We start from the raw sequence: 27,101 nt of genomic DNA, 5'->3' as shown, positions 1-27,101 counted from the left end.
GTACTAGTGTACGGTTAGACGAGCAGGAACGCGGGTACAATTCAGCACAGATAACGACGGGGAAGTAATTTCTCGGATATGCTTCGCGCACGCTCTCTTTTCTTCCCCGTTGAATGCTTTTCGCGTGACTAATTGAAGAGAAGAGGGAGCAGATACGAACCGCGAGCAAGAGAAATGGGAACGCGAGGGCAAAACGAACCTCGGTCATGCATATTCACCCTTATTACGACGTTAATATGAATTAATCGCATTGCCAATTAAGCGGGCGAATTCTTCAGTTTATGGAAATAAATTATGAGGACCGTGATCTTAAACGAGCACCGATTCCCTCCGTCCGTTTGTACGTCCCTTTAATACGTCCTTTCGTGATCGCGCGACCGGGAAAACGATTTCATTACCGTACCCCTCTCGCAATGCGGAATTTTCATAATTACTTGGGCAAACGATTTATCATTTGCGCGTAAGAAGAGCGAAAGCATTTTTAATGACGATTATATTCAACAGAATTTCGAGACTAGCCAATTCAATCCTTTAATATATCATCTACAATTACAAATATATATATTTGTAATTATGTAGACCTATCGTTCTGAATGTATTCAGTGCGGAACTTGTCAGGTTAAGGGATGAAAAATGATGAGACAAAGCGTATTCCTTGAACAGGGAGAATATTAGTAGAGGACGTCAGTATATGATCAGACAAGCCGCGGTACCTGTGAAATTAACGGGAAACAATATTTCCGTTAGAACAGCATAGTCTTGTCATCAATTTCCTCGCCGATCAAAATTGACAGCGAATACATTCCGAGGAAGAGATAGGCAGGCAGGCAGGTTGGCTGAAAAATACATCTCGAGGCGCGAACCGTCGTTTACGACAGCGAACGAAACCCGACAGACATAAATGCGAAGCATATCCCGCGAGAAGGAAATGGGATCCCGTCGAGTGTGCAGCCGCGTATCGCGAAACGAAACTTTTTCCCGACGATTCCATGCATAACTTGGCCTAAGTACAGTCCTCTTCAGAAGTTAATAAAAAATATAGACGAGCGAAGTTTCGCGACCCTAAACTAAACTGAATTTATAATTCTCGAAAATAAGATTTCAATCCAAATGTTGAATACTGATTGTCATGCGTCGACATGAAATGGAGAATGTGAATAAAAGGATGTATGAAAAATAGACAATGATCGATTGAAAAAAAAATGGAAAAGGACCTGAAAGGATCTAATAATAACTACAACGGTTCAGAGTTCATAGTTCATTGTCAGGCTGTTAATAAATCAACGGAAAGAAATTAATATCCGTCTACGAGCACCGGTTGAATTGAAATCGTTGTAAACGCTTTTGTTCGGACGTTGGAGATGGAAATCGGGGCAAAGGGCGGCCGATCGATCCTGATGAAATTTGTCGTGCGTAATACCGGCAACGTACCGCTGAATATTCTCTTTTTTTATTTCACTTTTTATTAATACAGAATCGTAAAACGATATTTTATTACAACGATTCATTGTGCGAGCTTTGCTCTCGCGAAAAAGTAATTTACACAGTTATTTACACGGTGATGCCTAATTAAAGAGCGAGCGAGTCATTTGATTTTTAAATTACCAGCGGTAGATTCGGTATTGATTGTAACAATGATCAAAGAAAATAATAACATAAAGGCACACTACCACAGGGAATATTGTGCATTTCGAAACGAGACGAAAGTTTATCTTTATTGGAACGGAAAGAACAATGAGTACGCAAACAAACCTCAACTATATGTTTGTAGCCAGCACGTTGGAGGACCGTTCAAACAATTTAAAACTAACTGGAAGCGAGGCCATGCAATATTCTCCGCGTAAGCGTAATGTAACAAAGCAAGTATATTTTCAATTAGTTTTCACCCTTGCTGAAATAACGGCAAACGTCGTACGAAAGAGTTGACTGATATTGAAAACAGCTATGGATTCTAAATAATTAAAAGTGTTTCGACCAATGCTCGGAAATTCGCATTTCCATCAGAAATGGAAGATGCATGATCGGTAAATCAATATTTCATAGAAAATTGACAAAATTTATGCGCCGCGCCTCGGCGGACGTTACGCGGGTTGCATTTTTCAACCGGCGACTCCGCACGCATAACTTTATGCGAACCGCAAATCCATTTGATGGCAACGCGTTCGCGCCGGCCCCGTAACGACGTAAATCCACGCGGACGGAAACCGCCGGGGATTTTTGCAAATTGCCAGGCATTGATCGCGGTAAAGCAGATTGTTCCCTGGTCCGGAGCGAGGACACGAGTTCCTCCTCTCTCTTCGGTGTTGTTTTCGTACTTTGCCGCGCGGAAATCGTTGCGGTTTTTCTGGCATACGCCGGGGACAAGGTTTGAGGCGCGGAAATGTTCGCCTGATAGATTCGATTTTCTTTTGTCACAAATAAACTACAGACTTTCAAAGTCCTGTCTAGTTTTTAAACACGTTTTATATTCAAACACGATTTTTGCGCAACGCGCTTCTGACGCGTAGTTTTATTCTATAGATTACCGATTTAAAACGAACTGATTAAATCCGGTGAAAATTGTTGATCACTGGAAGCAATTAACTGGCCCCGGTATCCCGATGTTTCATTTAAATTTCATTGGAAATTTTCTTCATTTATACGTGTTACGTATTAACGCAGGAAATTAAAATTTTCATAGTTAATGAAACAAATATATTTGTTTCATAAATTCTGCCATCGGTGTTCATTAATATGTGAGAAGAGTTTACCGAAACATTTTATTTTAATCAATTGTACACGGGAAGCGGTGGCCGATTTTACGATCAGGTATGTATCATACGGAGAACTCTTAAACTATTCTTTATGGCACATATTCTTTAGCCATTTGCCAAACTTTCGCAACGATCAGCAGATAACGGTGATATTTTACCGGTCCTCCGGCCGAGCGCCGTAATCTTACCGTACTTCTCGTTGAATTGCACCGATGCACTCGAGCATCGAGTTATACGCGAACGTCAGCAATTGCTCGAAAATTTTGCCCGAACCGTCAAAAATCGTCGATATTAATTCCGAACAGTAAACGGGCTTCAGTCACAGAATTTCTCATAGAATTTCTTGAGATAAACGTCGAAAATCAAAGTCTATGAAAACGTCATTACGGCGAGCACATTCGTTCGTGCAAAGAAAATTTGTAGAGAAGATCTATTAGTTTATCTTTATTGGAACGGAAAGAACAATGAGTACGCAAACAAACCTCAACTATATGTTTGTAGCCAGCACGTTGGAGGACCGTTCAAACAATTTAAAACTAACTGGAAGCGAGGCCATGCAATATTCTCCGCGTAAGCGTAATGTAACAAAGCAAGTATATTTTCAATTAGTTTTCACCCTTGCTGAAATAACGGCAAACGTCGTACGAAAGAGTTGACTGATATTGAAAACAGCTATGGATTCTAAATAATTAAAAGTGTTTCGACCAATGCTCGGAAATTCGCATTTCCATCAGAAATGGAAGATGCATGATCGGTAAATCAATATTTCATAGAAAATTGACAAAATTTATGCGCCGCGCCTCGGCGGACGTTACGCGGGTTGCATTTTTCAACCGGCGACTCCGCACGCATAACTTTATGCGAACCGCAAATCCATTTGATGGCAACGCGTTCGCGCCGGCCCCGTAACGACGTAAATCCACGCGGACGGAAACCGCCGGGGATTTTTGCAAATTGCCAGGCATTGATCGCGGTAAAGCAGATTGTTCCCTGGTCCGGAGCGAGGACACGAGTTCCTCCTCTCTCTTCGGTGTTGTTTTCGTACTTTGCCGCGCGGAAATCGTTGCGGTTTTTCTGGCATACGCCGGGGACAAGGTTTGAGGCGCGGAAATGTTCGCCTGATAGATTCGATTTTCTTTTGTCACAAATAAACTACAGACTTTCAAAGTCCTGTCTAGTTTTTAAACACGTTTTATATTCAAACACGATTTTTGCGCAACGCGCTTCTGACGCGTAGTTTTATTCTATAGATTACCGATTTAAAACGAACTGATTAAATCCGGTGAAAATTGTTGATCACTGGAAGCAATTAACTGGCCCCGGTATCCCGATGTTTCATTTAAATTTCATTGGAAATTTTCTTCATTTATACGTGTTACGTATTAACGCAGGAAATTAAAATTTTCATAGTTAATGAAACAAATATATTTGTTTCATAAATTCTGCCATCGGTGTTCATTAATATGTGAGAAGAGTTTACCGAAACATTTTATTTTAATCAATTGTACACGGGAAGCGGTGGCCGATTTTACGATCAGGTATGTATCATACGGAGAACTCTTAAACTATTCTTTATGGCACATATTCTTTAGCCATTTGCCAAACTTTCGCAACGATCAGCAGATAACGGTGATATTTTACCGGTCCTCCGGCCGAGCGCCGTAATCTTACCGTACTTCTCGTTGAATTGCACCGATGCACTCGAGCATCGAGTTATACGCGAACGTCAGCAATTGCTCGAAAATTTTGCCCGAACCGTCAAAAATCGTCGATATTAATTCCGAACAGTAAACGGGCTTCAGTCACAGAATTTCTCATAGAATTTCTTGAGATAAACGTCGAAAATCAAAGTCTATGAAAACGTCATTACGGCGAGCACATTCGTTCGTGCAAAGAAAATTTGTAGAGAAGATCTATATTGCTGACGAAACAAACGGCTGTTCACTCGCGTAGGTAGCAACAGAAGAGTTAAAGAAACGAGGAGTAATAAATTTGAAGAATTCCTGCAAAGAACCGCGAGTGGGTTATATCGCGTCTTGCAGTCGCGGCGTTAATTGAAGTGGGGTTGGGGGAGGGGGCGGAAACCAGTGTTCCGCGAAAGAATCGTACAGCAGTCCCGCTCTTGGCAAGCGAAATAGCGCATAAATCGCTAACGACGCGCACTTTGTTACAAAAGCGCGGGCGCACCCTTTCGCGCCACCCCCGGGGGCCATCGCGGCGCGGTTTGATTTATCGCTCGAACGTGGACAATGCGAGAAATATTCTGGCGTGCTCGCTTCGTAAATCACAATTCTTCGGCAGTCCATATAGGAGAGGAGGAGGCGCGCGCGTTGCGCTCGCGCCGCTGCTAGTCGGAATAACGCGTCGAGCTTCTGGCAAATGTACACGTTTCCACGGACGGACGGGCACAGACAGAGAGGAAATACAGATACGACGAGAGAAGGGCAAGGAGGAAAGGGTGGCTGGAGCCTGTGGGTGGAGTGGAGATACGCTCGGATTGAGATATGTACGTCGTGGATCGCATGAATCATCGGGATCGTGCTCGCGAATTTTGTGCTCTCAGCGTCGTCCCGGCCACGACCCCGATCGGATTAATATTTCTCCCGCGAAAACGAAACGCTGATTGGGTGGTTAAAAAGTGTACTGGCTCGTGTTCCCTTTCGTACCGCACCGATACGTGCCAAGGATCGTGGATTAACTCGTGTAACATCTTCCCACGATCGAAATTCAATACGTTGTTCTCCTACTATGCAAATTTACAAGTACGCGATAAAAAGTCAACTGCTTCGGTCCCTCGCACAATTCCCTCCGAGATGGCCGATTATTTTCCACGTCTTATACGTATAATTCCGGTTTGCGTTCCCTTATTATAGTTTGCCAGGGAATTTCGTGAGCATCCAAGTTACTGCAGTTCCGGTCTTAAGTACCGCGAGTGTACATAGAGCCAACGTTGAACGACGCGACGGGTTCTATGTAACCAGATGTCACGTCAGACTCGTGAACGCGTCTAAGGGAAAGTTAATGTAACTCGACAGTTAATATAACTCGGTCTGCTCCTTATGACTACAGAGTTCGCGAAACGTATCCGTGGAGAGCGGAAGGGGGTGAGACGGGGCAGACAATGATAAGGATAGACGCGAGTCGAATCGAGATACGCGTTTCCGGGGCACATAAATCATCGTGTGTTCCGCAGACACTTTGGATTTCCACGTTATTTAACATCACGTCTATGTATATTCCACATATGATAGGAATATGAATCGTGCTGGCCAGAAATTTGCTCCGACTCTCGTTCGACATTATACTTTTTTAATGATCAAGCATTTGATGAATGAACTCGTAAATGTACTACTTTTCAATAGCGTATAACTACTAAATTATATAACTTACCAGTTGTTCTTTTCTGTATGATCTTTTCCTCGATGAGCGCCCTTACACTGACGGACGCGGTTTGTAACGGCGGACCGACGACCTCTTTCTTCTCGTTTTTTTTGTTTTCGGCATCCTGAAATAAAGCAGAACATTAAATAACGACGAATCGTGAACATTTATTAAAATATACGTCGTTATTCATTGACTATGAATTTCTAAGTATGACATAAGGCGACGTCTGTCTGAGCTTATCTCAGGAATCTCGTTAAACGCCATAGTCATCGGGGATGATACTTCGTTGCGTAACGTGATCTCGTTTGACCCGTACGGCCCGCGAATCGCACAGGATCTAATTTTACCGGCGCTCGTTACGCGGCACGGATCGATTAGAATGTTAGAAGGTGCTTAAGCGCGGCCGGAGGGGGCGAAGCGGATGAAGAAAGGGAGGAAATCCAGCGGAAAAGTAACATGAAAAAGGGACCGTGGGAGGAGAGGGAGATCCTCGTGGAATGAGATTGAAGAGATCAGGCGTTTCAGGCAGGATTATCAAGGAGAGCGGGTGGAAGATAAAGATGACAGATGAAGAACGATCCGGGCGGAGTAGGAAAATGGTGGAAAAGTAGTAACCAGAGCGAATAGTGGCCCGTATCATTGGCCTCTTTTCTTTTTATCGACGAACGTTTTTATGTCTTTATAGTTTCTAGATTATGGCGAGGACGTAAGTGATTTTTTGTTCCACATATTATTTATACCGCGAATGAATCAAGAATATAAACGACTGGATTTCTTTCTACCGATGAGAATACTTTCAACATATATATTTCAAATGCTTTCCCAAATCAGTACGATGTAGGAGGCTATTATACGATCTCTAGTTGTACTGTTAATTCCTAATTCGTTTTACTTTACGTACTACTAACGAGATGGAAGACTCTTTAATCAAACAAAAGGTCATTAATCACGGACGCACCGGCGTCACCCCTTTCCTCAACAAATCTTACCCGAGCAGACGCGTCTCGGAGCCAACCCCCGTGTCGAATATTCCCCATGCGAGCCGTAACCCGCGTCCCGTACATCACGCCGCGACCGGTTAATCGGAAACTCGTCCCCCGTCGCGGCGACTGGATACTTCGATCGCGTCGGCTCGCAGATCAACGGACCCGATGAAACGAAGGGGTTAATTGTGCCAGTCCTACGTAGCAGCCGCGGCAATTAGCATATATGTACATGCGCCCATGGCGGACGCGCATAGATCTTCGTCCCTTTCGAGGAACCATACATCACCGTGATATGCGGCAATGCAGCGTATCATCATCTTGATGAAACCTTAATGGCGTGGGAGCAAGACAGAGTCTCTGTGGGCCGGATTGTCGCCGGTAATCACTGATCGTCATCGGACTCCTCAATTTCCTATCCGATACCTCGGCAGTATTTGCCCACGACTATTTTATACACGGGGGTGGATCAGTAAGAGATGTCATTGTTTATTGATCATCGATATTATAAGATTTCACGATAATATACTTTGATTTGTTAAGATGCAAGTATACGTTCATTTAACAATCCCCATTATGTACTAAGTACGTTTTAATAAAATCATTATAATGCTTCATATCGATTTACTTGTTCAAGCAATGACCCTTATATAGGCCTGTTTTTCGAAATTCGTATTTTTACTGTTGACTGTATTATATGTATATCATCTGCCGCGAAATCGAACCCTGCCTTTGACGTGGTGTGCCGCGCTCGCTTCAAATATTGATCGGCGGCTGTTAATGCGCAGAATTGATTGCGGAACGTTCGCCCGGCTACGATTCATCAATTCGATCCGCGTCGATTCCAGCCTCGAACGCGAAGAGTTCTCTCGTGTGCGTGTAAATATGCGCGTTCCAATCTTTCTTCAATAATTTCTTATTTCCTTTTTTTAACAAGAATTCGTTTAAGAATTGATTCAGATGAACTGTACTTGTTATGAAGTTGTTCTTAATTTATTTCGCGAATCCTTTCACTTTTCCGATGGAAAGGGTAATCGCAGTTGTTAATTAACATTTAAATAACAGTATGACATTACTTAACACGACACGTCTATTTGGGATTGTGGAATATTGATTAGAACTCTGCGATAATTTCAACCGAATTCGTTATTTGATTTATGGTAATTTAAAATCGTGGCATAACGTGTATATTCTGTTTCATTGGTAGGTACGATTATTTTATGTTCGACCTTCTATTATGACGTGAATAATACAGGATTATTGCTGAATTAAATAATGAAACGATCCCGCATTGACGACATGAATACTAGAATGTTTCCTAGAGGATATAATTCCGGAATGAGAATAATCAATTCAAATTTTCAACAACATTTCACCTCGTATTTCTATTTAAAACTTTTATTTTTCCGTAACTAACAATGAGTCACAGTGGAATTAAATTAAAAGCAGCAAACGTAGGTATGGACTAATGAATATTATGCAAAATTCCGGGAAACCATTTGTAACTTGTATTTCACGTTTCAACACCATCCGAATTCTATTCATGTGACTATTCGGATAAAATTGAAACACAGGGCTACGGAATTTACGCAACTCACGTGAAAATATTTAACTACCAGAGTAATCACTCCGGATTTTTTTCATATTAGTTAGAAATTCCTACGAATCCCTTAATCCCATTTGGCATGCACCTATTCTGATAATTCTTTAAATCGCAGTCAGCTGAAAATTTCCACGCGTCGTATTGGAGGTATTTCGAAAAACTGGCGATTTCTCAGCGAAGGTGTTGTTCGGTTGCCTATCCATCGAACTGAGAACAAAATCCGGATCCGCTTGGATTACAGACCATCGAAACTGCTTAATAACTGTGCACGGTATCGTCCGTCGTATCGTTCGTTTTACTAGAGGATCGATTCATGCAACTGTACAAAAAAGCGTCTAGCGAAATAAAAATAAAAATCACGAACGCTCGATGAATGTGTCGCGTCACGAATATGAAGCCTCTTAAATCTTTTCAGCCAATTCCTATTTTGCTCACAAGGCAATGGCAAAAAAAAAAATATACCGGATGGACGAACGATCCAGGAGTATATCCATCCCCGGAAACCCATTAACGACGCGCGAACGCCGAGCATTCACGAGTACGCGTAGTACGCTACAAATATCTAAATGCACTCACGCCTCTGTTCTCAGTTCGCGAACCGTGAACGTTCACCGGGTGTCCCTGAACAGTGACGGGGTGCACGACACGCCACGCGTCGTGCACCTCTCTCTAATGCCTGATCGTGAACAGGGTCGCGACGAGCATAAAGGCCCAGTCACGGGCATGAATATGAATGTATGTACACACAGATCAAAATGAATGGATCCGGTGGACGCGGTCGCATGAACGGAAGGCTGCACGTGAAACTAGATACGCCGGATAAGCGTGGATCAAACTCGCCCTCCCGTACAGGGTGACCCGTAATACGGGAATGATGTTTCAGATCTCTGAGTCAATCGTGATTCATTAAATCACGGATAGAAAATTTTTGAATAAATATCAAGAGATGCTTGAAATCTTGTCATGCCTATTTAATTTTTGATATCTCGTCAATTTGAATGAATTCATGCAAAGAACATCGAATGCATGCAGGAGGAAATATGACGATGTTAAATCAATCGCGGGTGCTCGTGAATCTATGCACCGTTTCGAATCGTGGAAACACCCTGTGAATCGATAGGCCCAGCCAGCGAGAAGGAGTGACGAATTGAAAAGTGGTGAAGACCCGCAGCCAGCCGGTAACCGGTTCAGATTCAATCTACATAATGGAGAAAGCTCGAGACAATGTTTGCGCGGGCTTCTTCGACTCGGTGGTGCCGCCACCCAATCTTCCCTCTGGCCGCCACGCCGTGGAAGCAAAGAGCTTGTTAATAGGTTCATTTGGATTCGATCGTCGCCTTATACCCCACCCATTCACCCCCGCGTTCTCTCTCTCTCGTTCACTCGTTTCACTCATTGTCCCGTCGAATGGTTTCTAACCTTTGTTTTCTTTCTCCCGGTCCCGTTTGATGTTCCTCGAATGCAAAGAGGTTCGGGAACGGAAAGGGAAAACTGAGAAATTGCTGGTGAAATCCGAAGGATCTCGAGTAAAGAAGAACTGCAAATTTAATACATTTGTTTGGTATAGAAGACGGTATTAGTTCTGACATCTGATCTAACACTATAATATTTCTGTAAATAATTTAATATAAGATTTATCATCGAGAAAATACCAATTTTTGTAACAAGAATTTCAAATTATGACCCACAAATGTATTGAATTTGGAAAAGCATAAATCGCAATTGCATGTGATTAAAGTCGAAGCAATGAAAACAATATTTCACTAATGTAATAAAAGAGTTTAACATCTGCTACTTGAAACTTTTCACATCCTCGCAGCGGATATCAGCGCGCGATAATCGTCGCGGCGTAAAAAAAAAGAGCGGAAAGAAATCAGGGACGGAATCTTCAGGGTGGATCTGTTCGAGTTCATATCTTTTCTCTGTTTCTCTTGGCTCTCCGTGAGCGTAGAGTTTGAACAGAGGAGCTCTTAATAAGGTCAAGGAAGAAGGCTGGGCCGTCGCAGTCGTCGGAATAGAAAGATCAGCGATTCTCCCCCGCCTTTTTCCACCAACTTTTCTGATTTAGCCTGTCGCCTCTCTCCCCTTCCTTCTTTTAGCACTGATTAAAAATGTCTTAACGAACAGCGCGGCGCGGCGGCGGCGTGTCGTTTATAGGGAAACGCTGAAAGGAATTCGCTCGGACGGAGTTCTCTACCTTGATCTGGATAGAGAGGCGAGATTGAGAGGCGGGGATCTCCGATAACAGAATTTTTTCGTCGCGTTCAAAGTGCCTCAGTGAAATTTTACAACAAATTCTACAGAATAGTTCTTAGGAAATCGAACCCGAGGATATACAATTACAACATAACATTTTTCCTGCTTTAGATTCCAGCGTCTCTTACGTGTCTCTCAGAACAATTTAGTTTTCGCATTATTTTATACTTGATAAGATGTAATAATAAAGAAACTTAAATGGGAAAAAGTCACATGACATCATACAATATTAGTACATTACATATTCTCATATTTCATTCTCAATTTACCGGAATCCCCGCATTATTGATGGGACAACCTCGTGATACAAAAAGGCAAGCATGAACGATCTGGAGAACGAAATAAGCTTACCTTTTTGAAGTAACCACCGTGCAGTCTCATGTGGCCATTGAGCGCGGGTATATTTTTGAATTTCCGATGGCACAAATTGCACTCGACCGGTTTCGGTTCTGTCTGCGACTTGTTGGACGGCGTCACGGTAGGGGACGCCGAATTTCCCGGTGACGGACTGCTTTTACCAACGTTTCCGCCACTCGGCGAGTTAGCCTGCGGTTGTTGCTGCTGCTGCTGCTGCTGTTGTTGTTGCTGCTGCTGTTGCTGCTGTTGTTGTTGCTGCTGCTGCTGCTGCTGCTGGGCCTGCTGCTGGGCCTGCTGTTGTTGTTGCTGGAAAAATAATCAAGACCGAGGTTTCAGTCATTTATTTCTAATAGATTTTCTGATTAATACAATAAGTTAAATTACGAACGATATCGCTGTCGATCTCGTCTATATAGAAGTGACTGACAAGATTCTTGAAAGATGAAAGAACGTACTCAATTATACGAAGCAAAGCAGTTCGGTTAAAAAAAGAAGATGAAACAAAAGGGAGGATAAAGCATTCTTTTCACACCTGCTTTCAGACAATTAATGGAAACATCTTGTGCGATTCAAGAACCTTTTACTCCCCGGCTTTACAGCATCGAGTGCCCTCGAAGACGCGATTACCATGAAATTAAATATTCAATTCCAATTTTCCCGATCGAGCGTCGTCACTCGAACAAACCATGACTGATACCGTAGGGTACCCTCTTTTTTGTACCGTTTCAATGAATTCTTACGTAGGTACTCGCTCGTGATAATTCAGTGCTCCGTGTCGATGAGGTTCACGTTTGAAAGGACAGGTGTACGCTCTTGCATAAAACATGTATAGAAATTTATGGTTTATCATTGTTAATAAATTTATATTTACTGCTATTTACTGTCCTTTTCAAAATAATTTAGATTCACGTTTCAATTCAAGTTTGAATTGAAAAATATAAAGTACTTTACATAAATCTCCTGTATCTCATTTAAGATTTTTTGGTGATTTGGTGATGATCATGGAAGATTTAAGATTAAGGGGTAGTACAAGGAGAATGAAAAGATAAGAATGATCGCACAGATGAAATTCGCCATTCAGTGTTCGCAGTTAAATCCGAATACCTCTGTTTCGTTTCGACATGTTTTGACGCGAACGCAACGAGTAATCCCACACTTGCATGCTTCCACCGCTCTCGTAGCAAGAAAATTGAAATTCTTCGTGATGACACCGTTCTAACAGAGAAACGGTATTCGAGTTTCGACCGATGAGAATTTATCGCGCAATGCAATCAAAATTCTAATAAAAGTGCGCGTTCACCATCCCCATTGCCTTCTGTTCACGAGCGACGAACGTAAACCAATTTCTCTTTTTCAAAAGGGGAAAACAATTGTATGCTAATAACGTGACTCTTCTATGGATTATTATAAAACCAATATGAGTCATGATGTTACATTTTTTTAGAATGGAAGCAGGAATATCGTTCAGCCCTTCAAGTGATATAAGCCTATGCCTGATCCGACGTCCGTCATAAATATTTTAATTAAAATACGATTGAAATTTGTGAACAACTGAATGACACTCGATTTGTAGGATAGAATACCTTGTTCACTGGATGACTCTTTTTGAGCAGAAGTTACAAAATTTTGTCTTAAGTTCCGAAATCTGATAAACAGTAATAATTGAAATACTCGTTCAATCACTTTGATTAAATAAAGGCAAATCTTTCCCAATCGTAGTGAATTAATCTCTTAATTTTTCCGTAATTTCATCGTGCCATGTTAATTTTACGCTACATCCCGTCTGAATGACCGAAAAAGACGTGGGATTCATTAACTGAAGTTTACGTGGAAGGATTACTCCTGAAGTATTCGGGATTGAAAAAAATTGTACAAGACCTTTCTTGTAGATAACAGCAGTACCTACAACTTTTGTTCGAAGCATTTTTCGAAATTTTGAGAAAAATTTTCAAGTTTTCCGAGATTTCGTCAAGGGGTAAAATTTCATAGAATTTTTCGTGTACATACGAGTCTATTTAAACATATGTATATACGAAATAACGCTGCGAATTTGGAACGCGCGCGCGAAATTCACGTCAATCGCTTGCTCGCCTCGCCTCGCCGAGCGTATTCCGCGGGCGTGATTCGATGAAATCGGACATCAAAGACTCCCCGGTCCCACCGGAGACGACCCCAAAATCGAATCGCGTTCGCTATCCCATGATGATCGTTCCGATGCCACGATAAATCATCGCATTTGCACCGTCATCGTTTCAAAGCATATTTGCGTCGCGCCACGCTGCTTCGCGTCGCGTCGATTCAAAGCGGCGATACATTGTTTGAATTTCCATCATGCAAGGTGTGTTTGAAGTGTATTAAGAGAAATGAAACGTTTCAAACAGCTGTACAATCTAGCTTTGAAATTTCATATTGCTACGCGTATGAACGAAATATTTAACGGTTTTTATTAAAATTTTTGCAGTTAAACGGAAATTGAAGGGTATCGATGTCTAGGTACGTGGACTAGGAGAGTTGGTCTATACGTGACTGTTGCCGTTGCGATTACAACAAATTGGTACGTCAAAGTGAACAAGTGAGTAGCGGGTTGATAAAGGGGACGACGGAACTTGGTAAACTAACGAACTCTACACGAATTAGAAGTTGAAACTTCGTAACGTTTGAACTCTGCTTTGCTACTTGCTGCGGCGGACTTCCACGGGTCCTTTGAAGTCAATTCCGACATTCGGCTCATTTAAAACTTCTTTCGTTAAAGAATAGCGAGACGACTTTTTCTATCGTAATAAAATGACGTAAAATTATAATGGTAAGCCAAGCTCCGAAGCTGAAATTTTAATTACGTTTGCAGTTATGAATTTAAAGGGCCGAACGTCAATTTCGTCTGGTTTTAAACTTTAAAAACAGTTGTTCGTATTTCGTACTCGGTAAAATATTGTTACAAATGTGTATGTGTTATTACGCTTCGATGTCTGACTAATGACGTGCCTATTCCCCTTAATACTGCTTATCGTGTGTCCCTGGCTCAAGTTGTTCCGATCGTATAATGTCATCCTTCACAGTCTTTTTCCTCATCGTTCAAGAAGTCTCTCTGTGTTAAAACATCAAGTATCGATCCTTGGCTCTCCATTTACTATTTTTTTAACCTTTTTCGCTCCCTTTGATCATCGGAGACACTCCGAGTCTCTTGAGATCAATAATCTTCTTTCAAAAGACCATAAAAAAGAGAACGTAAAATCGCAACAACTATTTTCAGTGGAAATGCTTCGAAGGAAATCGGAACTCGTTTCTCGGATTCTACCCCTAATACCCGGTTTAAATTTTCCTCTCTAAGTTCAACAATTTAACATTTCTAATACCTAATTTGAATTTCGTAGTTGGCCACGAATCCCGCGTTCCTAATACCTACTTTAAATCTTCGAGCTTTATGCCTGTGATTTAATGTTCTAATACCCGCCGCGAATCTCCACTCTTCTCGGTGATATTTTCGATATTATATCGCAATAGAAATATCGCCGAGGGACGGTCGGAAGTTTAATGTACTGGAATGCAAAAATAATGGGAAAAAAAGGAAATGAGAAATGCGCCAAACGAACGCAGAGATCTTGACGATTTTTCTTGCACACAACGTTTTTCATTCGTATGCCTGTGCCTCTGTACTTCGCTAGATAACTGGAATTTCTCGAGAATCAAAACGTGTTGCACGGAGAAACTATAGCGAAGTGTACGGATCTTCGGAGGGAATAAGGATCCCAGTGTGTGTCGGAGATAGTGAATTGCTCGCTAGGGTCGCTACAGGATTGCACCACTATCTTCGCTGTTTCTGGCATGTATGATTAAATTAGAACAATAGCCCAACTTCTACTGGCCGCCCATTCCTCCTAATACCCTGCGCCCTAACCGTGTACCACTTACTAAATGCTGATAGTTCAGAAACTCTCCCGTCCTCGCAAAATCTTACCTTCCTCTACATTTCAATAAATCGATTTTTTTCTAAATAACTCAGTTCGAGATCGACTCTGATAGAAACAAGAACAGAACTGGAATTTTTTGAGAATCAACTTTCGTGGTCGAATTGCAGGGGAGACCATTTCAAGAGGGAAAGAGAGATCGCCGCGTAACTAGGTTTCGTCCCTCGTCGCCCGGATTTCCTTTGTTACATTAGCCGGCCCTGTTCCGGCCCTTGAAACCGTGAACGCGATGCCGTGCCGTGCGGAGAACGTTAATCTTTAACGAGCCCAGCCACGTTGACGACGAAAAAGAAGGAAGCCCCGACGGCTTTGTAATTGAATCCCTCCACCGCCCCTACGTTTTTCGGTGACGATCTACCAGCGTGCTATTCCGTTTACGTATAGCATGAAGACGCATAGAGAAAAACCTATGGTATTGATTTCAAGATTAAAAGTAACTTTAGCATCATATTGGTCTCTCTCGGAAGACATTGACATTTGCATGGAGCGAAAGCAAACAATTCCTCTTCTTAATCAATTTATCAGATTAATGAATCATTTAATTTTCTCGTATATTATAATACTAAGCTTGAGACCTCGACACGCTGAATTTAAATTCTGTGCGCTCTATCAAACGTGAGGCCTTTCAAAAAGCACCCCATCAGCGCGCACCAAAATTGTATTCACATTCCCTACGGAATTCCTTCGACGGTTCGACACCGCCTTACATCGACGCGGCATCGTGCACGAATTTACGTGCGGTCGGGGGATGAGCGGGATGGAGAGGCGAATCGGCAGGAATGACGGTACCAGTAATGGAAACAGAATGGGATAATTCCGCGAACCGCGGACGGACGCGGTAATTGCGAATAATTGCATTGTCTTCGAGTCGTTCACTCGAGTCCCACCCTCTCCTTCGTCACCCCCGGTCCCGATTCCCCTTCTGCGTTGGCCCGTTCCCCCCCGCGGGCTCTCTCCCCGTCGTTGAATCGCTTCGCTGCGAATTCAGAGTCGGCCCGGTGGAAACTTTCATACCGATTTAGGATACCTGCCGCCCGTCTCTCACCCGTTCCTACCCCCGTCTCTTTGGCAGCGTCCGGTTTCGTCGGGCAGCCGGGGGTCCGGCTACGAAATTACGTTCGTACCGGAGGACACGCGGCTCTGCCTTCTGAATCTGATCTCATCGAGTGTAATTAATTTTTACAGACGGAGATTGCCGGCCGGATTCCGGTCGAGCGACCCCACTCAGAAATTGTTTCGAGAGACTGAACACGAGCTTCAGACTGAATCACCAGACGCTCATGAATGCATTATGAACAATTACTATTAATAATTGAATCTTACGTTGTTTTGTCAGACTTCACGCTTCCCAAGATATGTAACTCTATTTTTCAACAAAATCTGTACATTAATCGTCAGATATATTACAAAATGATCGGTAAGTAATCGATTAGAGTTGTACAGCTTTTGAAGAACGATGTATCGGATCGTTTCGTTGACGAAGTATGTAAACGTTAATAATTAACCAGATACGCTCCGGTTCGTACGTGAACGTCGCACAACAGTCGCGTCTCGTCGCTGTCGGCTTTATCTCTGTATTTTACGTCGAGACGTTCGCGGCGAGTGCTCTCCACGACGAGAGCCGACACGTCGATGGAGCTTGAGCCGGCAGTGTTGATATAACTCGCGGAATGAGAGGAAGAACGAAAGGAAAAGTGAGGCATTAAAAACTAGAACAAGCATCGCATCGAGCTAATTACCATTCTTCCAACTCCCGCTCCTTCCTACCCGTCGGTTTGCCGGTTGTTTTTGTTTTTGTTCGCGGAATAATTAGCGGTCCTTCGAGTTAAAACGACGACGCGGTTCGTCGCGTACCGATGTCTCGAGTAGAGAAGATAAAACGTTTCAAGAATTCTTTGCGTCATAAGAATTTAGGAATGAAACTAATTTTTCTATAAACCACGTCCTCTTTGATCTTTGGTCTTCGGTGCACATCCGTTTCCTGTTTTCCACAAGAAACAATCGATGAAACCATCGGGCCTTACGTTTTACGTTTAAGAAAGTTGGACTTCTATGTGACGGAAATAAATTATGCTGAAAACGCCGCGGCCGATCGTTAATTTCCGGCTCTGGCGCGCTTCACGGTTCTCAAATTTCCTTGATAAATAATGTTCCTGGGTTTGTGGAAAAGTTTATGATTGGTACGGCCGCTCGCTCGCGTTTCAAACTTTACGCCCGGCACCACCTTCGCGTTTTTCCTTTCTCGTAAAGCTATGAATATTTAAACTTTTATAATTACTGGTTTTATTTGTGCTAGTTTGTTCGTTCGTTCGTTTCTACTTGCCGCGATGGAAATTCAAGATGAAGAGAGACATACTTTCGCCTCTCCTCCCGGGAATTGAACTCGAGTTACGAGCAAACGATGATACCTGTAATTGAATTTAAATGAATGCACACCATTCTTCAACGTCTTCAGTTAATCACATAAATTCTAAACAGCTTGTACATTAAATACTCGTTCATTGTACAATTGCTTGTACATAAAAATATAATCCTATTCTATTACAATTTCAATATTAGAACTTGCTGTATTATTAGAGGAACGTACTCATATTTCAGAAACAAGTAACAATCGTCTTTCTTCAATTATTTTAATATTTGTAAAGCCAATACTACATATTTCTTTTTAATCTTCAATTCTGCATTTAATTTCATAGATGCACTACGAGTAAAGACGAATTCGCTGTCGCCCTGTCTAAAAAACGAAGTGCACAGCATCGGTCAGGGACAGGAGCGAACGTAGCTGGAGGCGAGCTGCGGAAAGCCGAGCAATCCGTTCGGAAGGGACACGGAACAAAGCGGCACAGGGTGTATCTTGATCCAACGGGACATCATGATTCATCGCGCGGGTCAAGGATGGTGGCGAGGATAGCAAGCGAGCGCTACCAACCGGAGAAGTAAACACGACCTCGGTAAACGTTATCGGTCCACGGTGACAAATCCAGCTGGCAAGGGATGGAAGACAGCCAGAGAGACGTGATATACAGGTGTACATAGGGTGAATTAACAAGAATAGCATATTAATTATTCTTTTGTAATTAAAACACGTTTTACATGAATTTTATGTCTGATCGAATAAATGGATGAATTTCAATCAACTTCTGTTGATGATATTCATTTAGAAAACGAAGTCAACTGATTTTGGTCTTTGACTATTTTAAGAGCAAATAAAAGAATTCTCTTGTTTCCATGTAATTTTTCGTGATAAATCGGCACGGGACAAAATCAAGTAGAAAATAACGTGTAGAGAAATGGAACACACTTCTTCTGGGCGGGTGAGATTGGCGGTGGTGCAGTTGAGGCAACGCATAAATTCCTCGAACACATGGCGCCCAAGCTTATGAACAATAACCACGGGCGAGGGTTCCCTGCACCCGCGCCCGCGACTGTCGACGTTGATGCCAGCGCGGCGCGTTAGCCAACCTCCTAGCCGGTAATTACGCCAGACCCATAAACATTCGGCTCACGGTTCAATCTCGCCCGGAAGACAAGGGACACAAGTGTCAGGCGCGGCTTCCTAGCATGTGCCGCACCACCACGGATCATCTGCATAACGTTTTCTGCATCGCAGAGCGCTTGCCTAACCGGCTTATTACCGTGATGCTGCATCTGCCGTGATACTATTCCTTATTCGTCAAATTAGAATTAAGAACATCATCTCTCAGTCTATTTGATAAATGAGAAGTTCTCCTTGATCATCGAAATTGTATGAACCCTCGTTTATCCCTCGCGTTAATCTAAGTATTATTCTTGTTGCGTAATTCTTAAAAAATAGAAAGACGTCTTTACATGCTCTTACAACTTCCTAAATACGACGAGAGAAAATCTAATAAACTAGTTCGGCCCGTGAAACTCGAAGCAAATGACATTTCGCCAACGTAATAACTCTCTCGCTGATCCTCGAACAAATTCAAACTCGACGGTGCTCCGCCCACATCGGAATTAGCCGACAACAACTATCTCGTAGCCTCGCGAATTCGAGAAGCCATCAGTTCGCGCGATGCATCAAATGCAGGTTTCTTAGCTTACGTCGACGCGACGCAGCAGTGGCAATAAATACGACGTCGCCGTCGTAAATATTCGGTTCACGATTTAATCTCGACGACGGGGCACGGAGTGCCAAACGTGGCGGCCCGGTACCAGATGTCCCTTATTCGACCTCTCCCCGAGGATCATCTGCATAATGTTCCCGGCAGAAGTAAACGATCCCGAGATTAGGTCAGGAGTTCTCCCAGAGAGGCAGCTCCTCGTTCCCCTGTAATGTTCGTCGTGCCACGTCACGTGCAGCGTGTTCTTTAAATTTACCGATTGTCTCGTAGATCTTCCCCTATTCGGATCGTACGAGTACCTTGAGAACTGGCGAGGCAAGTGCCATAAATTCCTATTATTCCCGCTTCAACCTCGAGATCGGCCGATTTAATTCGACGTCCGGATTTGCTTCGACGCGGCTCGCCTTTCATGAAAATCCGACGCAGCAGAAGAATACGTATTTTTAGAAAATCCCGGACAACGCATTTTCCGTTGCCAACGTAATTACAGCGGAATCCATTATCGTCTTTCCTTTTTGCAGAGCATTACGATAAAACGTGGAGTTCTCGGAGATCATTCTATCTGACGAAATAAAATATCCCCTCCGTTTACACCTTTTTCCAGCACGTCTAATTTCAGCAGCGAGACCAAACAGCGGAGGCAAACGTTGGTGCAGCCTCGTTAATGCAGCCTCGTCGCCTGAACCTATTTTCCCTGTTACTCACGGAGTCACACCAGAAAAGGTCGATCCGCATTTCGCATGCAACGCGGATGCGTTTACGCCGTTTTAACGCCACGGTGGACGGTAAACCGGGAAGAAGATCGTTCAATTTAGCCGGACGAAGCTCCATTCCGACGGAATGGACGGCGTTCCTCGCTACGAAAAAGGCTGACCCCACCGCCTCGCGTCTCTAGCTTGAATTTAACGTCTCCACGTAAACTGGATGACGTGTCTAATTACGCGTTCCTTGCCTCGGATCAGCCTTCCTTTTATAGTGTACATACAAAAACGTAGAGTAACGAGAAAGCCGTTCTTCATGAAACCGTGCACGGTTGTTTATCGTTTCGTCAATGTCTGGCAACGATTTCTTGTGCCGAATGAAATTCTGAAATCGTTTCGCTTTATATTTTGCCAAGCGTTTTGCCGGTTCGTTGAAATTCACCGTTCGACGAATCGCTCGCGTCGCTCTGTTTACAAAGCGAACGGAAACTTCGCTACGGCAAAAATTCGATTATTCGTATAATTTTCAAACGTATCGCGACGCGACGTCCAATCAACGACGGGATCGGTGGAATGCACATGCAAAAAAAAAAACGGGGAAAAAAAACGCGATGGATCCGGCTGACATTCGAATAATATCTCGTCGCGTAAGCACACGTGTATGACGTAGGATATAAAAATGGGTCGCCGCACTTGAATCTTTCTTCGGGCCGCTTCGGGCGCACTCGATTTATAGGCAGCCTATTTTTGCGACGAGGGGCTGGGAACGCACGCACAAAAGAACCCGGGCTCGCGAATATTTGATATACACTGAAAATACGCGTCGTGCAAGGGTGCAGCGCGGCCCGTACGGGAAAAAATGTAATTTCGCAGAAAGCTTTCTTCGAACCTTTGAGCAGCGTTGCGAGCTCGCGACGACAACTACCGGGTATCGAGCTGAATTTTTTGGTACGTGTTTCCCTTTCTCTGTAGGTGAGACGAGGACTTTCGAACAGTCGTGAATCCTGGTTTCGCTTGGTCATCATAACCAAGTAAAGAGACATACGTCGTTTGTTATTTGGACATCGACTCGATGGTTCGTTCAACTCTCGATACGAATTATCTGATGCAAATTCGTATACAATTAGAAATATTTGATGACGATTGCGGGACAGATATAAACGCAGTCTCATGGAAACTGCCTATGGGAAATCAAATAGAGAATAAACGAGGCTGCGTCGGCCGAAAAGGCCGATATCGATCGATATTCGAAACAACTAGCAATGAATAGGAACGGGAAACTAGGCGATAACTTGCTAATGAGGAAGCATACATCACTTTTCAGATATCGAACGGTGTTGAATGGTTCGGATCCCAACGTGGAAACGCTGAATCGTTACCCGCGAATCAATGTACCGTGAACCGACCAGTAAATCACAACAGAGTCCTGGCAAGGAAGTTAGTCGTCGAGCTAGCGCGCTTGACGGATAATGGGAAACGTTAATCTGAACGAGAAACGTCACACCGAAGAAGTTTCACGCATCGGTTACATTCGGTACCTGCTTCCCGTTACGTATTAATTAAAACGATCAGGAAGTGGAACATCGTTTACGCACTATTGTCTCGTTTTATTTCATGTCATTAATAATTAAGAATCAATATTATCTGTCATGAATAAAATCGACGAAACGGTGCAGATATTTATGAACAGACTTCAACCATAAAATCGTTGAATGGGTTCATCCCTTACGTTTACTCCACGAAATCTCTTACACGTATACAAGCGCATATGAAAGTACGCACACCCGAGCATCCCCATTCGTTCCCATTGAGAGCATCTGACAAAGAAGCACCGCACGCTAATACAAAGCGACATTTTCCCCTCATTTTCCAACAAGACCACGACGAGTACTCTCTCACCGAGCGGTTGGATCGATCTAAACGCAATCCCAACAAATGGGAAAATCTGATGAAAAGCGCACGTACTTCGAATGGCCGGATGGACGGACAGGAGGGCACGCGCGCGGTCAGAATATGGACGTCATTGTTCCAAGCAGGCCTTTTGTCAGCGAACGAATTACTGTTGCTGTTTAGAATCCCGCCCCCCTGCCGCCACCCTCCCCCCCCATGCCTGTGACCCTTTTTTACCCACCCCCGTCGACGCTGCATCCATCGTGCAACATCGACCTGTCTACCCTTATCACCCTTCTCTTCCAACTTTTTTCCTACCCGACCTTTCTCCTCCGTGGCGCGTGCTCGCTCTTCCGCTACGGCTTTCTTCGCTGCGCTACCAATCACTTTGCTCCCCGACCTTTTTCCTTCCTCCTCCGCTCTCCTATCCATCTTATCTCGCGTTGCGTTCACCCCATTTTCCCCATTCTCTCACCACTTTATTTTATCTATTCTCTCCAATCGTTGTGTCGCCTCGCGCCTCGTTTATGACTTTACCTTCTTCTTTATCTCGGCCTCTCCGGTTCGATTGTTCCCTGGCTCGATCGAGACCTCGCTGCTCTTTACGTTTAATTCCGTTTGCCTCGATCAACTTTTTTCCTCGTACCCACATCGACTTTTCCCGCGGATTTTCTTTCTACTTGTTTGTCTTGCCCGTCTGTCAGAGTGGAAAAGTAGAATTGGATTCGCGGAGTAGGGAATATCCCTTTATCCTAAGGAAGTCCCGCAGACAATTATCATTCACAATGGGAATCATAAAGAAAAGAAGAAAGCAATCCCTAGAATCAGTTTTCCACTAGGACGGGAGGACTGCATGTACAAACGGTCCACGAGATTTCGCCCGTGACAGGACGTGCAGCCGAGTACGTTGGCAGATACGAAAATTGTACACTGATTATCGCGAACGGGCGATCGGGCTCGCATCGTTTCGCGCTTTTGGCGAACGCTGGCCCTGTTTGATCATTATCGGTCGCGTCGCTTGTTCCGCTTTATTGTTATCCGCCGCCCGCGTATGCTATTTGCGATGCCGGCCGCGTTATTGCAGTCGTTATCGTTATCAGCCCCGCCCTGGCTCGGCCGATTTTGTTTCCCGAACAGAGCGACGCGTTTTTCGCGTGCGCCACGATAAAATCGTGCGTACTGCAGACAAATGATGGATGCGCGGCTAATCGAATGCTGCTGGCGGATTGATGGCGGCGCGACCATTTCGAATACATACTTCGGGCACGGTTTATCGGGTTTATCGACTCCCGTTACGTCCTAATGGTATTAATATTGCGAGCCGGTATTGCTGTTAGCATTAGTCCATTAGGCTCTCGGGATATAGCTTTGGATACACTGCTAGATAAACGCTTTTTGATTACTACGTAGTAATGGAATACGAGCGGGATTTCACGAGCACAAAGGCCGGATGTATGCCATTGTTCAACAAGTATAACGAACATCGCATTCGTTTTCTCTTCGTTCCTTGTCATCCCATTTCTCTTATTAAGAAATAGCTAGTAGAAATCTGTTCATGATTTTCTATTTTTAAAATCCGAACAAATCATCATTCCCAATTTGATTCGATATAAAAATTCAATTATCTCATCATTGACATTCCTGTGATCGAATCGCGTTTGACAACGAAAACGAAAGATAAAAAATGCAAAGAATGATTTGCTTTAATGAAACTATTTTCGGACAGGAAAATTGACATGAGAAATCAATGTTACTAACAAGCACGTTCGTTTGGCAACGTGCATTGAATCATTTTTCATGGGTCGTGGATACGCAAGTTGATAGAAGCGGGGGTGCAATTTCTGTTAACAGTTTAATGATCACGATGTCCAGTTTTTTCTGACGAGTCGTAAAACCCGACGTTGCGCGCTGGTCGGAGATAACCCGCTGCGTTGGTGCCGATCCTGGCTAGAATCTCGTTCGCCCCGAACGCGTCGCGCACGCGTCTTTATTAGGGCTCTTTGTTCGAATTTTTACGATTCCCGGTGACCCACCGGCTGGCTTTTTCCAAACGCGAACCGGACGTTTGTTACCGTAGTCTGTGAACTAGATTTTTAGTTCTCTTCCCGATACGATATGAGTTTTACTTTTATACCACGGCTTTTATCGATATTTTATATATTTAAATATGTTATAAACTTTTTCATCTGATAGCGAAATATAAGTATTGACGACAAAGGTTGTATCGATCAACGAACGAATTTGATTGAACGTAATTCTTTTATATCTTGTAGGAAACTGGGAACGACGACAGAGGTCCTTCAATTATTCCGACAAATTCCTGTGCTTGTAACCCGCGAAAGTCTCGGCGAAACTGTGTTCGCAGAAGCAGAGCGATCGAGTAATTGGACAAAACGGTAACCGAACGACAAACAAAGCCCCGGTTGCGCTCTGCCGACACCGTCTCGGGCGATGTACGCGTAATCCCGTGGAACGGGCGACAAGTTCGAATCTCTGTGTCAGAAATTCGCGACAAGCGGCAGTGTATGCATGGAGTAGGTAGGAAACCGGGAGTTGGCTATACCCCCGTGACATTTCGAACGGAAATTCCATCTGTTTCGTTCCACGTTCCCTATCTCTGTTCCCCCCCTCTGGCTCTCTGTCTCTCTGGTGGGAATCATAACTTCTGAGGATGACGTGGAACCGCGATAGAGGCGCAAGCTCTTCGCCGGGACGAGCCACGCCATTGAAACGACCATAGGGGATAACGGAAGCATAATTCGGAGCACAGGTAACGCATAAGTCTGCTCGGCGCCGCTGGCGGCCATCTGTCAGATAAAGGCATGCTCTCTGTGCTACGTCACTCCCCGTTTGATAACAAACTCTATCGCCGGCTGACCTTGTTACCTCCGCGCTTTTGGTATCACGGACTCGTTTCCGTTCGTAATCGATACTACTCGAATTTCGTTCGAAATTAACCCTTAGTGCTCCGTTGACTCCGGTTCGGAGACATCGCTCATTTGTTTCGTAACTCCGGTGACTCCGTTGCGGAGTCAACTGTTTTTAATATGCTTACGCTGCAAAAATGTGCCGGAGTTGCTGGTAGGCAGTGGTACGAAAACACGCGGAGCGCTAAGGGTTAACATTATGAATCACACAGGTTGGATATTAAATGATACGGCTTGTGAGACAAGACTTCATACAATTCTTTAAATAAGAATAAACCATTTCCAAATTCTTCTGTAAAAACAGATGCACTATGCACGTTTCGTAAATCGATACCAAACATTACTTCAATTAATTAAGGACGTATTGGCTATCAGTCAATCCCAAAAGTTTATGTACCTTAGAAAANAACAAATTCAACATACTAGCATTGTTTAAGTATATAGCCTATACATCTTTAAAGAGAAAAGATGTTAAGTTTTAATTAATAGCGATTATTATAGACTTTTTTAAATCGGACGTGTTTTTAAATTATTCAACGCGAGTGAATTCGATGTATCCGTCTGCGCGTTCATTTATTCATAGGATACCCGGTACGCACCCTTTTCCGCGTGTCGCTCATTTAGCTCGGCGATACGTGGTCGTTCGTGGCGGGGCGACGCGACGTGTCGAATGAACGCTGCAAAATCGCACCCGAACCAGTGCACAGCCGTATATTCGCGAACGTTGCACGCTCGCCGAGTTTGATTAATTTCCGCCTCCCCCGTGCGCCGGCCACCGATAAGGAATATATATGACGGATCTTGAAAATCGTTTACGGTATTTCGTAAGAAATATCGTTGCCGTTGATAAATGGTACACCGGATTCGAAAGTGCCGGTTCCAGTTATCGAGAATGCTACTACCGCTGCTGCTGCCGCAGTTCTTGAAGGAAAATCTCTCAACGAAAATGTTCCCGATCATTGTTTTTCTTTACCGTTGATTTATTATCGCGATACTTGATACCCGGAAGGTTTTCGTCAGCGTCAGACTATTTCTCAGATTTTCAGTCTTCGTACTTGGAGAGAATAGGAAATTCTTAGCGAGCCTGATCGTAATTTCTAGATGTAATTTAAGCGAAACGCGGTTGCTCAGTGAGTCGTTGAGTTACCTGCAGCGAAAATCGATACAGATAATCCGGCGGATAGTGTTGGGCGTACTGATGGTGAACATGATGCTGATACACCTGCTGACCGTACTGTTGTCCTTGCTGCGACTGAAACTGTTGCCGCTGTTGCTGGTGGTACTGATGTTCCATGTGCGTTTGATGTTGATGATGATGATGCTGATGATGTTGCTGTTGTAGCTGCTGCTGCTGCTGCTGCTGCTGCTGCTGCGGCTGCTGCTGCGGCTGATGATGATGATGGTGATACCAGGCATGATTATAACCATCCATATCACAACGGAGTCACGTAACCGGTCCACTGCCTCGGACGTATACCGAATGCGAGGTGAAAAAGGGTAGCTCGCGCAAATGGCAAACATATCAATCACCTGCCAATACGATCCGGACGTTCGATCGTCGTCTACCGAATTCTCTTTCGCACTGAATCCCCGGACATCACATCGAGGCGGGGACCAACGCGTATCTGTCTATTGTTTGGAGCTTCCTTTGTCCCCCGGTTGACGGATGGCCCGCCGAATTGACGAGGAAAAATTATTGCGTTCCCTGCCGCGATACCGATTGCGCGCGTTTTTGTCGAAAGCGAAACGGCCCGATTGTTCGCGACCTGTTCTAGGGCCCTCGCTTCCCGTCCCGCGTCTCTCACGTTCGATGGACTCCAACAGGTATATGAATCGACGAGATGAGCACCGAATAAATTTAGTTACCGAACACGGGAATTCTGAAAAACGTTTTGCGCCCGTCCCACACCTGGGAGTGAATATCCCGGGTTCCGCACTGTCCACGGAAACGCGGGAAACTTGGCTCCTCGCAATTCCGTCGTACGCACTCGTATTGCACTCTACCAGGTGATGATTGCTAGACGACTAACTCGCGTTCAAATCGGCGAAATCGCGGTGAGCCGCTGGTGGTCCTTCCCCACCAGACAGACTCTCTGCTTGACCCCCACGGACACTATTATTCGTCCCTATGCGGAGGATCTTCCTCCCATCGCGCTGCGTACACTGGACCAGTTTCCCTGTTACTGCTGGGGGT

General features: G+C 44.0%; 1 protein-coding gene across 1 annotated transcript in view; it reads right to left on the bottom strand.

Moving 5' to 3' along the window:
- The window catches only part of LOC108631695 (uncharacterized), a gene marked incomplete at its 5' end in the record, with an annotated part of 145,436 nt that overhangs the window by 9,873 nt on the left and 108,462 nt on the right, over positions 1 to 27,101 (bottom strand). The window contains 2 exons of the mRNA XM_026819082.1: positions 6,144 to 6,258; positions 11,331 to 11,609. Coding sequence (XP_026674883.1) covers positions 6,144 to 6,258; positions 11,331 to 11,609 — 394 coding nt within the window. The remainder of the gene's footprint in view (positions 1 to 6,143; positions 6,259 to 11,330; positions 11,610 to 27,101) is intronic.

This window comes from Ceratina calcarata, unplaced genomic scaffold (genome assembly GCF_001652005.2).
Source record: "Ceratina calcarata isolate Rehan_Ccalc_2016 unplaced genomic scaffold, ASM165200v1 scaffold93, whole genome shotgun sequence".
Lineage (NCBI taxonomy): Eukaryota > Metazoa > Arthropoda > Insecta > Hymenoptera > Apidae > Ceratina > Ceratina calcarata.
This window is presented reverse-complemented; position numbering and strand designations above follow the sequence as displayed.